At 42.2% G+C, this 16505-nt stretch overlaps 1 protein-coding gene across 7 annotated transcripts in view; it reads left to right on the top strand.

The window, feature by feature from the left end:
* Positions 1-16505, top strand: part of ST8SIA5 (ST8 alpha-N-acetyl-neuraminide alpha-2,8-sialyltransferase 5) — a 68728-nt gene that overhangs the window by 37637 nt on the left and 14586 nt on the right. For 5 of the 7 annotated variants that reach the window (XM_032095979.1, XM_032095974.1, XM_032095976.1 and 2 more), the window contains 3 exons: positions 46-153; positions 11484-11576; positions 14000-14086. In XM_032095979.1, the coding sequence (XP_031951870.1) occupies positions 46-153; positions 11484-11576; positions 14000-14086 (288 nt within the window). The remainder of the gene's footprint in view (positions 1-45; positions 154-11483; positions 11577-13999; positions 14087-16505) is intronic. The other 2 variants (XM_032095980.1, XM_032095978.1) reach the window with 1 other exon arrangement.

The following is a 16505-nucleotide window of genomic DNA, read 5'->3' as shown; positions in this document are numbered from 1 at the left end:
CTTAATGAATGATATCAAATATCAACTGCCTCATTTTCTTGCTAGAGGGCTGCAGTTTAGCTGGCAGAATGGAGAGGAATTGGCAAATTGGACCGGCACCTTTAATTTCACGGATGACGGAGCAGTGAAGAGTGGCAGTGACACAGGCACCAGGTACCAACACCCGAGGGAATGACTGTAGAGATCTCTCTCTCCTTGTACGAACCACAGATGTGAGCACAGGCTGTATGAAAAATGACATTTGCAGTGTGCTTTGGCTGCTTGGCACTGCTCCCCATGGCACACAAGATGTCAGGGATGCCCAAGCACTGTGCTGTTTTCCCCCTTGGAAGCCTTTGGAACATTTTGGAATATGCCATAAACGTACATGCAGTCTGCAAGAGGGTAGCTTCTATGTCCTGGCCTCTCCTATTTCCCTACCAATGTTATGTGTCAAGGTGTGGCAGTATGGGAATATGGGACTCTGGCAGAAAATGCCCCAACATGACAGTATTGGTGCACACAGAGCACACTGGGGTATCTGGTCTTTATAACAAAACATGTACTCCACTAAAACATAGTTTAACTTGAATTCTTTTCAGGGCCTAGCAGGGGAAAAATGTTCTGTCAAGATAAGACTGGAGTATTTCCTTTATTTACACTATTTGACAACATGAGAAACGCTGATGTGCTGCTGCACTCTTTGTACTTACTGGTTTGGCATGGGCTCAGGTGTCTGCAGGGTCATGTCCAGACTCAGAAAAGTGACAGCAGTTGTGCCTAAAGAGCTCCACAGTTACCCCAGGCCACCTGCACAAACCCAGACACGGGTATAGGGTGGATATTTGGGCTCTCTTCCTGAAACATCAGTTACAGAGGTTAAAAATCTTGAGTCGTGCGTAGCATCAAGTTCAATAAGTAGCAGGGAAATCTTAGAAAGAACTGTAAAATTAAAAAAAACCCCTAAAAACAATTGAAAGAATCTTACACTTAATACTTGTGTATAAACAAAACTCTGGGTAAATTGCCCATTTTATTTTAAATATCTTCATTTTGTAACTGTACACTGCTACAGCTGTGGAGCTGATAGCACTTCAAAGGCAAGAAGAAGTTGCAGAGTCTAACCTGCCAGAAATCATCCTGTCACAGCAATGCTGCAGTTCCTGTTCAGGCTCTTGGTGTAATGTGATCCTTTATGAGTGCTGCCCACTGCTCTGCTGCTTGGTCTTGTAAAGGTTCCCTATAAGAGGAACCAACCTACAGTGCAGTTTTTCATTTAGAGCAGGGAAAAGAAAGGCTCATGTGTATGTATGTGTGTATCTATTTTCTACCCTTGGTGCCTTTTCAGTGTCTGCATATATAGTCTGTATTTACAAAGTCTTCTGTTTAGGCACTTGGCATATAAAAGAACTCAGCATGACATAAAGACACACATCTTCTTGAAGGCATGAGAAAATAACCAACAGAGGATTTCCTCCTCTAGACAGCTTTGACAGAGGCAATTGGACCATCATTGATTGCAGGACTGGGAACCAAAACCCTTGAATACAAAAGACACAGTCATGAGGGGCTGAACCACAGTGCTGCTCTCAGTCTCTTCAGCCTCTTCAAAAACAAAGAGGTTCAAGGTGCAAGTGGTTTTTACACAAACAAACTGCACAAGCTAAAACGAGAGTTTAGATACAAACTCGAAAATGTTATAATGTCAATGAAAAAAGTGCATATTTCAAAGCCTCACATGGCCGTGTCTCCACTGGAACAGGCTCCCCAGGGAATGGTCACGGCCCCAAGGCTGCCAGAGCTCCATGACCATTTGGACAGTGCCCTCAGGGACAGGGTGGGATTGTCAGGGTGTCTGTGCAAGGCCAGGAGCTGGACTTTGATAATCCCTGTGTGTCCCTTCCAACTCAGGACACTCTGTGATTCTGTGTTACTGACAGTGGAGCTGAAAGCTTTTCAGTCAGGGGTAAGTCTACCTGAAACATATTTCACACCTAAGTGTTTAGAGATAATATTTATACTTTTGTCTACTGTATGAAATTCAGGGATACAGGAAAATAAAAAAGTACTGTATAAGAGTGGAGATGAAACTGTGGTGACTACTGCAGAGCTGTGTCAAAATTGTTTACTATTTACCTTTGATCACCTTTCTAACTGTGTTGTCACCAGATATCTCCTGAAAGTCTTAATCTGACACTCAACTTTAGGCTGTTGATATAAAATGAAAACAAGTCTTCCTCTAATGAATAATTCTTTCCCCTGAATGGAAAACTTGCAGACTACATTTCACAGAACTGATTTTATTTGTATATATTTACAGGACTCCAGAGACATGTCTGAAGTGCACAAAACTAATTATATGTCAGCATAAGCACAGTGAATACCTTTCACTGTGTGGCTCTGCAGTTTGCTGTGCTATCACCTTCTTGTAAAAGGTGTGGTGTTTAAAGATATTAATTGAAGTAGATATTAATATGATTTCCATTAACCTGTACCATTTATATATAGAGAGAGACACGTTTATTCATGCATATGTGGTTTCAATTTGAACATATTCTATAACTACTCTTTATCTTTTAATTACATAACTTAATACAGGGTGTAGGGACACTGACAACTCATCCTGTAGGAGTGAATTTTTAGGTGAAAATGAAGGATTTCCAAAGCAAAAGCACACTGAAAGAATGAGTGCATTAGAATTGCAAGTCAGCCAGACTTCATGAGAATAGTGGCCATACGAAAACCAATGAACAGTGAAGATTAAACACTGCATGAAAATGATTAAGTAAGAAAGAGATGAAGATTATCATGTTATCTGATTTCTGCACTGATTCACACCTTATATAGAAGCACAGAATAGTTTGGGTTGGAAGGGACCTTCAAACTCACCCAGTCCCACCCCTTGCCATGGGCAGGAACACCTTCCACTATCCCAGGCTGCTCCAAGCCCTGTCCAGCCTGGCCTTGGACACTGCCAGGGATCCAGGGGCAGCCCCAGCTTCTCTGGGCACCCTGTGCCAGGGCCTGCCCACCCTCACAGACAGCAATTCCTTCCCAATATCCCATCCATCCCTGCCCTCTGGCACTGGGAAGCCATTCCCTGTGTCCTGTCCCTCCATGCCTTGTCCCCAGTCCCTCTGCAGCTCTCCTGGAGCCCCTTTAGGCCCTGCCAGGGGCTCTGAGCTCTCCCTGGAGCCTTCTCTTGTGCAGCTGAACACCCGCAGCTGTCCCAGGCTGGCTGCAGAGCAGAGGGGCTCCAGCTCCCTGATGGCTGAGGTCTGAAGTCAAACACACTTTCCTCTCTGAGCCCTGCTCTGACAGCTCTGCCATGCTGGGGTAACTCAGCTAACCCAGGCTTTTCATCACAGAGCTGAAGACAGTTCTTCAGACTCTGTAGGAGCAGTCCATGGAAATAAAAGCATATGTCATGTATGTGGTGTACCAAGAGTGTGGATCCTCTTTATGTCATATAATATTGCTGTGAGCAGACACTTGACAGATCTCTATTTGCTGGGCCTTTTTTGGTACCAGAGTCTTCATTTTGATTCAGATTAGGTTGCTAAAGGCCTTCTAGGTAGCAAAGTATTTGTGAATACTAGCAAGAAGTAAAAGTGAAACACAGGAGCTCTCCAAAACCATAGCGATTTTAACCAAAGGAGGGCTACCCACTCAGATGCACTGACAACCAGTTGTTGAACACACTGGCTTGTTTTCAATTCTTGTGCATCACCCATTACACTACCTTTTGCATTTTACTTTGTGCTAAGCATTATTAAACCTTACCACATCCTTGTGGAGAATCAGGTAAATGGTTCTAGCTGATACTGGTTATGAGATACATACCACCACTTCCCAGAGCCCTGACTCCTCTGCTCTCCTTTTAACATGTTTTGCAACTTACTGGGATTGTGAGTTGTCATGTTTAAATAATTTTTCACTGGCAAGAAGCTGCCTTAATGACAGAATGACTTATCTGCTATATTAGTTGGTTTATGGTGTTCTCTTCAATCTACTGGAGCTGAAGATAAGATTCAATGTAGAGCTTTAGTGGTGAGACCACAGAAACCTTTGATGGGTGAGAGGAGATTATACTTTAAGGCCTGTCAATTTGTACACTGAATTCTCTAGTATGACAAATCTGAAGCTTTGTCCCCACTGGCTACAAAATAAAAAGTAGAATCAATTGGATTTATCAAATACACATTTTACAAGAGTGAACGTAAGGGCTTGGGATTTTCCTTAAGTCACATTGCTGAGTTCCTCATACAAGGATCCTAAAATCTAAAGAACCACAAGAGGAAAAAAAAAAAAGAGAGAGAAGCAGTTGCTTGCAATGATAAGCTAAAACGTAGGTTTTGAGATGTCATTGATATATAAGGGTTGTCATGAGTTTTGCTGTGCCTTCTGGGTGGGTGGTCATATGGATAACAACATCAGCAGATTATTTCAGTCAGAGTGAATGGGAATGGGCTTGATTAAAACACCCAAACAGCAGCTTATTAAAAATCAGAGAGTTTTGAAATGAGATTGGGGAAATAGGGCTTCCTGAAACATAGTCAACCGCTGCTTGAGAGGAGACAGTCTTGCTTTGATACAGTGAAAGACAAGAAGCACCAACACGTCCCTAAAACTAGAATTCAATGTTGTCTCCAATAAATCATTCACACACTGCACAGGGGGAAAACCTCCAAATGAAGATGGGCATCAGTCTGTGTAAGAGAGGACCCGGGAAGCACAGGAGGTGGTGTGCTGATGGACTGCAAAGTGGGCTTATCTCCAGGGAAAAGCAGGAGGCAGCCTGGACTTTGCTGTGCCGTTTAGGGCTGTTTCTGCTGGAGCTCCTGCTGCTACACCCACGACTGCTACAGCGGAGCTGTGTTGGATAGAGCTGTGACATGGAGAGGCTCATGTCCCAGATCAGTGGACAGGTTGGAAGGGAACAACGTGGCATTGGCAGGAGTGGATGTTTGTTCAATTCACATTGCTAATGTGGTGATGAGTGGCAGAACCAAGCAGGTCCAAGTGACCTGTGTGTGGAGACATGGAGATGGGGGATCATAATTAGAATAGCAGTGAGCAGCCAGTGCCAGTTTGCCAGGAACTTCCACAGTTGTGATGAAAAATATATCCTCAGGGTGTCACAGCCATCATCTTGACTGCACAGACGGTTGAGATGTCTGTGGAGTCACGGGACCAGGTCAAAAAAGGAATCCAGAAAAGGATCAGCTCTGGGGCACAACAGATGTGTGCACTTTCCACTATTCGTGGGAGGTTCAGTGGGCTGTTCATGAACAGTCTTTAAAGGAGAGAAATTTAAAAGCCACTCCCACTCTGTAAAACATCGAACTTAGGAATTTAGGGCTGTTTCATGGAACCACTTTTGGTTTTTTGAAAGCAAAAATTTTAACTTGGAAGACAGGCAGAATATCTTGGTACTTGTCTTCATGGATGGACATATTTAACATCATCTATTATCAAACCCCAGAAAAACTTACGTCTCTGTAAGACCAAACATATCAAAAGATCCTGAGTGAATGATCAGTGGGTTCATGAATCAATAGCTTTTAACCTCAGCTACAAGAATCTTCTGGAAAACTTGAGTCCCTATACAAGAATTCCAGATCCTGAATTTTAATTACACTGGTTCTTCCAGAAAGAAAGCCAGTCTTGAACTAAAGATGCCATTTCTATCTTTAGCTTCCAGGCATTGAATACTATTTTTCCTTGCTATACTGTATTGAAAACCTTCCTGACACTGGTAATTGCTTCCTGGTGCAGTATCTCCTTACTCAGTCACCATATGTTTAGATTAAGCTTCACACGCCTCTCATAATTTTTAGATTCCAGATAATTTCTGTAGGTCCTTTTGTAACTCTCTCCAGTGTCTCAAACCCCCAAAGATGAAATGTCAGAACTGGGTGCATTAATTCAGAAGAGCTATTACTTCACAATGTATACAGAGATGTATGACCATTTTCTCTGGCTTATAATTTTTTTATATGACACAGCTTATGGTGGTGTATTTTGTTCCCACTTACAGACACATACTAGAACTTCATGATCAGTTAGACATCTAATGCATCTACAGGATTTAAACCAGTTACTACCAGTGACATTGTCATCAGCACATGGTAGATCAGAGGAATGTGAACTGCCTTTTTTAACATTTATTGTCCCCAAGGATGAGACAATCAAATCAAATAGTTTCATCAGGCTGTGTAAAAGAAGCCTGCTGCTTCTCCAGTCTCCTCTGTTGAGCTCACAGCTCTTTCTCTCTCAGTTCAGCCTTTCAAGCACGATCCTGTTTCAGACAAGTCAGCTCAGGCCCTCAAACAGCAGAAACAGCACAAGCAGCAATGTGATTGTTTTGTGCCACAATCCTAATGAAGTTTAAATTAGTCTCAGAGCATCAAACATTCCTGCTTCCCTTGCCACATCTAAGTCAGCTTCTTTGCCTGCCAAACAGGGATCACCCCTTCCCAATGGGACAAAGTAATCTTGGGAGAACAGGCCATGTGAAGTGGTAGGATGCTCTTTTTGAGGGAGAAAAATCCCTCCCTTGAACCTTTTGACTAAATCTTGTGGTTTTTGATGTTGTCACATAAAAGTATTAACAGAAGCAAAGGCCAGAGGGATTTGGTCTCTCACAGTGGGCTGTGATGAAGTCGACACCTACTGTTTTCTACTCTGGATGAATTTTCCAGGGCCTCTGCGATAGGTTCCACCCCAGCAGTATTTTTGCTACAGGGGCCTGAAGATCCCATGCTGGCCTTGCCAGAGTCCCCTGTGCTTTGGGGAAAGTGCTCTGGCACACTTGGACCATTCCTGAGGAAGGAAGGTGAGTCTCGACCCAAGATTGCCCATGGCTCTGCCCATACTGATGAGTGCAGGCACTGCTAATTGGACGGCACTCTTAATAAGTATTTAGTAGAAGCCTGCAGGGCTTGGTTCATTTATTCTTATTTCTTAGTCACTGGATAACGTATATTTTTGGAAAGATCTTTGTTTTTCCTGCAGGGTAGGTGGAATCCTTCCTGCAATGCTCTGCGGTCTCGCCACGCAAGTGCTGCAGCCTCACTGCAAACAGTGTCGAGAACTGGCACTGCAGGAACGAGCACAATGAATGGGAAGGCAGCTTGAGAAAATGGTCCTGCTTAAAAGATTCCTGACCATTGCACTAAATTATACTTTAAAGCCTTTGTTCAATATATCAGACAAATCAGTGTCTCAACCCAAGCGTCACTTGAAGGTAGGATTGAAGTCTCGGGCTTTTTAATTCATGTAGTGTGATCAAGAAAAGCTTACTTCTGATCAAAGCAGGAGCAGCACAACTGCAGATGATCAAAGACCTAAGTGTTAGCTGAAGTACTGAGAAACCAAATGTGTCTCTCACTAGCGAGCTCAGTAGGCAGCTATGCTGGAGGTGAGGTTGCAATGGGGGAAGTGAAGGTTAGAAAAGAAGAAAGTTGCAGTCAGTCAAAAATGGAAAATTACAGAGTGAATAGCATCTAATTTCTGGGCACTCAGTGCAGTGAGCTGTAAAAAAACAGTCCCCTCTGAGCACTTGCAGCTTTTGTGGTGTTCAGGCGCAGGATCTGATCCTGGAAAAGTATTGTACGTTTGAAAGCTACAATTGACATGAGCGGACACAGAGCAGTGCGTGGTGTGTAGTGTCCAGTGCCCTGGGAAAGCACAATCCTACATGCAGCTGAGCTGTTTGTTGTGATCCATTAGCAGTTGTGTTCTCTAAGGTAAAGAATCATGAATTCTTGTACTGGTTTTCCTGTAGACTTGTGACCTTTAAAGGGATAAAAGTTGTTTATTTTTTGTCAGGGGAAGTGGAAAAATGCAGGGAGAGGACATTATGGCATTGACAGATCAACTATGTTTTATGGATAATAAAACTTGACTGTCATTCTTGTAAAGCCAAAACACAGACCCTCTCTGTTGCAAAAGGAGTAAGTAGTATAGTCAGATTTGTCACTTGTCACTAATCAAGAGCATAAATCAAAATAAAATGAACTACACCCTTGTTCTTAGCTCTTAGATCAGACCGAGGAGTTTGATGGGGAGGACAGTTTCCATTTGCGCTAATAAAGCTTTCTGACAGGCAAATGTATCTTTGTTCACAGGGAACTACACGTTTTAGAGTAGGAGTTAATAGGCAGAAGGAGCTCTCAGAGACCAGGGAGTGGGTGAGACTGATGCTTCCTCTGGGAAAGTGTGGGGGCCTGATCTCCAAACACTCCCTGCAGGACCAGACCCTTGCAAGAGGAGGATGTGGGTTTGAAGGACATCTCTGGAGGTTGAGGGAACCCATGCTCCTCGTGCTAGAGCCTGGTGTTGTGCAAAAGTTGCGTTCTAGGAAAGCACAACGTGAGGCACTTCTGTGGGAAGAGGTTGTCCGGTGATCCAGGGAACTGACTCTGCTAATTTCCTGTGGTGTCTGCAGCAGGAGCGATTGCTGTGAAGCAAATAAATAGCATGAACACTCCTGGGAGAAAGCGAGGAACCCTTTTTTCCTGAGCCTATTGACCAGGCACTGTCTTGAGAAATCCTCAATGCTGTTGCAGCACCATTATTACTTGCAAGTGACATGTGGCAGCATCCGTAGCATTTTGACTAAGGAGGTTTTAGTGGCTGGATGTCTGCTCCAGTGAGGTTCAGGGCTGATGAAGGACATCCCAAAGGATGTTTATTCAATAGCTTGGGATCACTGAGATAGCTTCAATCAAACTGACCCTACGGCCAGCAGCATCTTCTCCCCTCTCTGTGCAGAATGACACTGCCACTGGTGTCCCCCGCCTTTGCTGCAGGAGGCACATGTCCCATCAGTGATGTGTCACCCAGCCTATCCCATGGATCCTCCCTCTGCACTTCCACAAATGGTGAATTCAATGCTCCCAGTGGCTCTGCTGGAAAGCTAAAGCTGTTGTGAGAGTTGGAGACTGGCAGGACAGTCCTGTGCTTTCCCCAGCTGTAGGCTCATGGAAAAGCTCTCCTAGAAATGCAGTGTTGCCTCATGGATTGATTTCCTTTCAGATCCAGAAGTGGTTTATTTTTGACCCAATCCTTTCCTCCTTAACCTTCTGCTGCTTTGGTAACACATCCTTTTTCATTTCTATTTTTGGTCTGTGGATTGAGTAAACAGGCAGTGATCAAAGGGAATGGCTGGGACACAGGAAATTTCATCTCCATTTCATAAAATGATGTCTTTGACTCCAGTGCCACAGGCTGAAGCCAGCTTTCCCGTGCTGTGGTGCTCCCACGTGACAGCATGTGCTGTTTGACATCTGAGCTGCCACTCTCCAATGTAGCAACACAGCCAGAAGTGCACAGGAAAGATAAAAATAAATGTTAATCTAGATTTTTGCTCTGCTTATCTGTCCTGAGGCACATTCGAGGTACTGAAATGAAGTTTTAGGTGACAGGTGAGGATGAGGCTGATAGACATTGCTATCTCCTGCACACCCTGAGAAGCAGGAGGGGTATGCAGTGTGCTCAGTGTTGTGTGGGGGTGTTTACCTGCCCCTGGTTGCTGTGTAGAGCATGCACATCCAGGGTACCGGCATTGTCTGACTCAAAGTAACAAAGAAAAGGATTGATGCTGCAAAAGACAGCCAGAAAAATGATTATTTCAGGAGGATGAAAATGTTGTCTGTACTGGCAGCCAAAGGGAGCTCCTTCAGCTCTGGAAAATTCTGTGATCAGTAAGAAATTGTTGTCTAAAGAAAAATTTTGGTTTAGTTTAGGGAAATTACTTGGAGTACATCCATACAGAGCTTTGGCCAGGTGCAAGCAGGTGGGCTTTTAATCCAAATCCAGCTGAAGCCTCTTTCGCATGTTGCTCAGCTCCAGCTCAACAAGACAAGCACACAGGAGGTGTGCCAGGGCAGTGGCTTTCAGCTGCTCCTCAGTAAATGCTGAACGTCCCGGTGAACAGCTGGAAGGGGAATCTAAGCCTTTTGGTGAGAGCCCAGGTAACGATTTACGTTAGAGCTCCCTTCAGGAGGCTGAGGAAGTCTTTTCACAGAGTTCTCACTGATTATGGAATACTTTAACTACATAATTTTCTTTACAAAACTCATAAAATTCATTTTTGTTGCCTTGAAGCCTATGCAAACACATTTCCAAATAACCACATTTTTTAAAGATGAGCTATTGGGTTTTTCTGACTTCTTTATTAGGAATTTTTTTGTTCTCCTCCTGCCACCTTTTAAGCATGGGCTTCCTCAGTCTCAAGGTTTGAACCTCTCACTGTATCACAGAAATGGTTGGTTTGAGGTTTGGCAAAGCTGAGGTGGTGAAAACCTCGGGGAGAGGTGAAAGGGACACTTTCTAAAGCAGCACTTGATGGGACAGACATGTTCCCAGTTGAAAGCAAATGGCTTTGGGAGGCTCTTGGACTTTTTTCAGTCACATGGGGGTCAAATACGGATTTTGATATTATTTTGCAATGACACAAACCTAAAATGCAACACTTTCAGTGATGGCTTAAATTAAGCTTTTCCACAAATCTTATCTTTATATTTCCTATTGAAGATACAAAAAATAGTTTGGAGTTACAGCCTTATGAATTCCAGGATTTTACAGAATCCATCAAAATAGCTTGCTCTAGCCTTGTTCATAATACCTATTCCTCCAGGTCATCTTCTCTTAGTTTTTCATTGTCCTCTCAAGTGCTTTATGGGTATGTGCAGGTCTTAGGAATTGGATTTTAGTATAGACTTCTAACGATTAGGAGTGAAACAGATACAGAGCTTGGTTTAAACCCTATATCTTGTTTGTCATTTCAGTACAGACTCACTGAGTTCACTTGGCAGCCTGGGCTTTCTCTTTTCCCTAAACATGAGTAGCTGTGGCTTTCTTCCCCATCAGTACAGTGACTAAAGCGAAGAAATTAGCCAAAAAAATAAATATTTATGTCTATATTTTAATGAAGAATATCACTGTTATTTGTGCTGTGTCTGAGCATTCAAATCCTTTTGTTCTCAGTTTTCTTTTTTCCCCAGAAAATAATCCCTGTTTCCATTCTCTTCCAAATAGACAAAAAGAGTAAATCCCAATTAAAAGCTCAGTTGCTCAGGAGCTATGGAATAGCCTCCACAACCTCTAGCACTTTTATGGTACTGTTTTTTCCAACCCAGCACAGTCAGGCACCCAAAAGATGGGAACAGTGTTCCTTAAATGATCAGTGCTCTTGCCTTGACTTTCAGTTCCAGCTGCCAAGTGCTGACTGCTGGAAAAGGTAGCTGGTCCTTGTTGTTGCTTCAAGATAGATGAACTCCTGTAGGAATGGACAAACTGGGCATGGGTGACAGTTCTAGGATCAGCAAGGACATCTGTGCTTTCTGTGAAGGAATAAGCTGTCTATGGGCCAGGCAGTGCAGCCTCAGGTTAGGAAAAAATCATAAACAACAAATTTCAGTAAAATTCTGTTGATGTGCAAGAAAATTATTCTAGTGTAAACCTTATCTATGGTATCTTTTCTTCTCTTTCCTCAGGTATTTTGAGTTTTATGAAGGGCCATTGGAATACAACTCTACAAAATGCCTGGAATTAAGGCAGGACATCATTGAGGTGAAGGTCCTGTCTATGTAAGTATGAACTAAATGTAGAAAGTAGAGGTATTTAGCAACAAAAGTATTGCTAAAAATGTTACTTCTGAGGCAGGATGGAATGGTATCTTGCAATGACATTGTCAAAAGATAGGCTCAAGAGATCACATCAACAGGGATCTCAGAAGGGATCCCTGACCTTCTCTTACCTGGGCGAGCAGTGTTTGAATTTCATCTGAAGTCCATTTAAAAAACATGGAAGCTTTTCCTGTACATTGGGGCATTTTGGTCACACCCAGTATTATTGCTGGGAATTAAATACAGTGTTTGTAATATCATATTTCCAGTAATTAAAGAGTAAGAACAGACAGACTGACTCATGCAAGTGTCCATCTAGCTTAAGGCTCTTTCATTGACAGTGGCCAGTAATGAAGCAAAAAGCTCAGCCCTTCCCGATAGTAAATACTGGCATGGGGACTTGTGGAGTGGTAGAAGGAGTCCAGACTGGAGTAATCAGAGTGGAAAATAGACCTCTCTATTAATTTCTTTAGATATTTTCTGAGCCCATTTTTATTTTTGATCTCGTCAAACAGCAGAGAGTTTCACAACTCAAAACCCCTCACTGAAAAGGTAAGAAAATGTGATTCTGGGAAACAACAAAAGATCTCTAAATCGTGTTTTGTGGTCCTGTAAGTATGTCAGGAAAGGAGTGGGTTGAAGGAGATGTATATATGAAACAACAGCAAAGGAATTGGGTGAACAAAGTGAGCTTGCCAGTGCGACTGAGCACAGCTGTGCAATTTTAGTGTTTCCTCTGTTCATTTTCAGCATTTCACTGAGTTTAGGTGCTTAGATTATGCCTAATCCCTCACCACATCTAAAGCCAGTGGTTTAGTAATATTACAGGCAATGCACAAGGTCTGCAAAGTGCACTGGGAATGTCAGCTCAAAGTGCAGCTGTATAGGCGCAACATTAAGCACCCAGGGCTACAGAAAATGCAATTTGTTGCTCCAGGTCTGCATGAACCTGAGAATGTCTCCCTCACTGACTTTGTGCACAGAAAAATGTAGGTTATGTCCTTGCCTTCTGTACTGGATGAAGGATGCACGAGTAACACACTTTGCACGGCTTGCTGACTTGCAGTGCTTAAAAATAAAGAGGAGGGGTGAGAATGTCACATTTCTGCCAATGTTCTGCTGAAGATGGGGAGTTTTGAATTGCTTTTTTTTTTTTTTTGCATACTTATCAGACAACACAGAGAATTCCTCACTTTTCTTCACCTCACCCAGCGGCCCAAGGAAGGTAGTTGGCTCCTGCTCAGCTAGATACGAATTACCCTTAATTCTACAGTAGATGCTATTTGACATTAAGATCTTTGCTGGTCTCTTCTGACATTCTTGATTCAAATGTGCTATGTTTCCCAAGTCAGCCCTTATGGTAATGGAAGATTTCCAAGGTAATGTGCTCTTGTGGGCTACAGAAAGTACAATATGACCTAATTCCTTCCTGTGACTTCCACAGCTTGGGAAATTCTAAGTTCTACTCACTTTAAATATATAATTATCTTAAAAGTCTTTGCGTTGTTCAAACATTAAAAACCCTCAAGCCTGAAGAGAACTCATTAAGACCTATCAATCTAGCAGAAATCACAGACCTCCAAATTTCTTAGCCAGATTATGCAGTTGCTTCCTACCTCTAGATAGTTGCAAAGCCTTTGTTATCTCTGTTGTCCAAATGCACAAGAATATGTGCGAACTTCAGCGTGGAAGTTCTTGGAATTGGTGATAGCATCAAAAAATGAGTCATCCTGTATCAGCCTAGTTGAAATAGGAGTGGCTTTTTTGTTTGTTTGTTTGTTTGTTTGTTTGTTTTAAATGTGACTCCAGGTATATTGATTAGCAGAGGAGGGAGAGATCCTTATGTAAAGAGCTTTTTATTTCCTCTTACCACCACAGGCTCTTACCCCTACACATGAGCTCATATATTGTTCATAAAATGAATTTACCTACAGTGCTATGCTGTAGGATCTCACAGATAAACTCAACCTCACCAAAATACAGCCACAGTTGGCCAAATGCACCCCCTTTTCCAACACCCCCTCTCCTGGGCCCTTCTGCTGGGTGCATCTTTTCCCTCAAACCTATCTGATAGAGATCCATTTGCTTCCCAGCAGATTTTGGTAGAGTAGATGCTTCTTGCTCAATATTGCATTTTTAATCCTGAAAAAATATGGAGAAAGCCTATCAAGGAGAAGAAATCAGTCCCAAACATCAATTCTTGCGTATGCTAGAGTGGCTATGTCTGAGCAGAAAAAGGAATAAAAATGATAAATTTTGTACTGTCTAGATTGACTGATTTGCCCCATCAATTTGCATGGTACTCTATCTGCAGCCGTTTTGGGAAATGAAGCCCTTGTAATAACCTGAATTTTAATTTTTTTTCTTTCTTTTTTATCTTTTAGGGTGAAACAAACTGAATTGTTTGACAGATGGAAGAGCCTACAGATGTGCAAATGGGAGATGAATGTCACAGAAGCCAATTTATTCAAGTAAGAATGGCTCACATTAATGAGACTGAGTAGAATTTACTTCAGTTTGAGTTTAGCTTCCTGCAGAGAGACCAAAATTTCATATGGATAGCAAGAGTAAGCATGACAACATTTGGAGTACCATCCTTTTGAATAAATGTGGACTTTTCCCCCCTATTTGAAAAAAACTCAACACCAAGAGTGAAAGAAATGTTTTTCTGGCATGTGGAACAGTCTTTCAGGAAAGGCAAGGAATGTGGTGTGGGAAAGACCTCCAGGTATCATTTGGGCAGAAGTCAGGATGGAGATGAGATTTAATGGGTGCACCTAACACTTCAACCTAACTCTCTGGCTTGGAATGGTAATATCACTGGTGATACTGCAAATTTGGCCTACAAAATACCCAAACTGCATTTTTTATGGGTGTTTTAGGTACTGTCAGATCTTATTTATTACTTTCTTTGTTTTTTGTTTTTTTTTTTTTTAATGGCTTCTCAGCTATTACTCACAGATTATCTACATATTTTTTCTGGTCTTCAGAGACCTCTCAGTTTGTTTCTGTAGTCTTCTGTCTTTCTTCATGTAACTTCTCTGCTGAAGGTCGTCCATGATCTTCTCAAGACACAGCTTTTGAAACTGGTCTTGTGAAGGCAATGGTAGATTGAAGCCAAAACATTTTTGAAAGTTATATACTGATATATTCCAGTGCCATATTTGAGTGGGTTTTGAGAAAACACATTATTTCAGAGTAAATGCTGTAGACTAAAATCTGAAAGTCACTGGTACAATTCAGAGCTGTTGTTTAGAATAAGGCCCCCAGCTTTATCCCAAATTCTCTTGCATGATTCCGGGAAATAGCTGTCAGGAGTTAATGAGAGAATGTGAGAATGCATGTGCTGAGTTAGTCATTGACATCTTTAAAAATAACATTGTTAGTCTCAGACTCATAACAGTTTTTCCAATGTGATCTCCACACCTAAGTTTTTTTAGATGGTTTTTTTGGTCATATTTTTCCTGGAAATTACTTGATAGGCAATTATCAGAGCCCATTTTGAAGAGAGGAGTCATTCAGGATTACAGCTCATTATTTTAAAAGCAGCTGGAGTGAGAGCAGTAATGATTGTGCCCAGAGAGCAAGTAGCACTTTGAGGTATGGAAAGGAGCACTTTAAGGTCTGGAGGCCAGAGCAGAGGTGGGAGCAATGAGAAAGGACTATCCAAGGACCACCAGGAGGACTGTCAACCTGTCTCAGACTGCCAACACCAGCACATTAAACAAAGAACCCCTCTTCACCCTGTGCACTGAGAGAAAAAAGAGATTAAAGACTCCAGTTACTGCCTGTACCTGCCTAACTGATAGATCACTGCTTCAGAAACTCTCACTGGCACCCAGATGTAATATAACCTTTGTCAGCTGCTTTCAGGAACAACAGTTGTGTTTGTAATGAAAAAGAAAAAACGTCTATAGTCTGCTTCATTTGTGTCCAACAGGACAGAGACTTCAGTGTGTGAATGTGAGAGGAAGTTGCTGCCTCTCCTTGAAAGTAGACCAAGGTCTCTGAGTTTGGAGGTTGTTTAGAGGAGGTTAAAAGGTGTAACCCTCTGAGCTATGGGATTTTGAGCTTTGCCAGTCCTGGACCATCATGTGAGATGAGCTGAATCCAGCAGATTTTAAATGGCAGGTACTCAAGCAGCAGGGAGGGAGGAAGGGCAAAAATCACAATAGAGTTTGTATCTGGAGACTAAGGAAAATAGTTTCCTTGAGAGTCTTCTTCCATCAGATATCATTCACAATAAAGGACTGTGCCTCCAGAGAACCACCTGGACATTTAGGAAAAACATCTCTTTCAATTCCTTAAGGCTCAGCCAATGAAGAGGTTTTTCTCATATCCCAACTATAACAATTCAATTCCACTGTCTGCTTGTAATTATTTTTGCTGTTAGACATTATTAATTGACTTTTTCAGTCTCATTTGCTGCCTTGATCTGACCATCATTTTGTGCCATCCTTCATGAGTCAAGTATATGAGAGCAATTGGGCATCACTGAAATGTTTGCATAATTCTGTATTTGCTTTCTAGTGCTTGTTATAAAGCCCATAGAGTAGACTGGCTTATTCTTCCAACTTAGAATATGAGGCCGCAGACCCCAGAGGCAAGGCATTTAATCTGGGTTATTTGAGAGCCATTTGGCTTTGTCTTCATGCTTGTACATTTGCCATGACACGTATTTTCATTAAAGGTATCAAACGCATTGACTGAGAAATAAACCATCTCTGGAATAAGAGTGAGCAAAAGTCAAGGCTTTCAGTGCCACCAGCAAAAGAAGAAAAACATTCAGGGAAAGATGGGAGCTAGGAAAGGGAACCTTATTTGCAAATACCCATTTGCTTTACCATTTACATTTCATATGAAACACGGTAAAAGCATCAGAGTTGAATA

Source organism: Corvus moneduloides, chromosome Z (genome assembly GCF_009650955.1).
Source record: "Corvus moneduloides isolate bCorMon1 chromosome Z, bCorMon1.pri, whole genome shotgun sequence".
In the NCBI taxonomy this organism is placed as follows: domain Eukaryota; kingdom Metazoa; phylum Chordata; class Aves; order Passeriformes; family Corvidae; genus Corvus; species Corvus moneduloides.
Note: the sequence above shows the minus strand (reverse complement) of the source record. Positions and strands in the feature narration are given on the sequence as shown.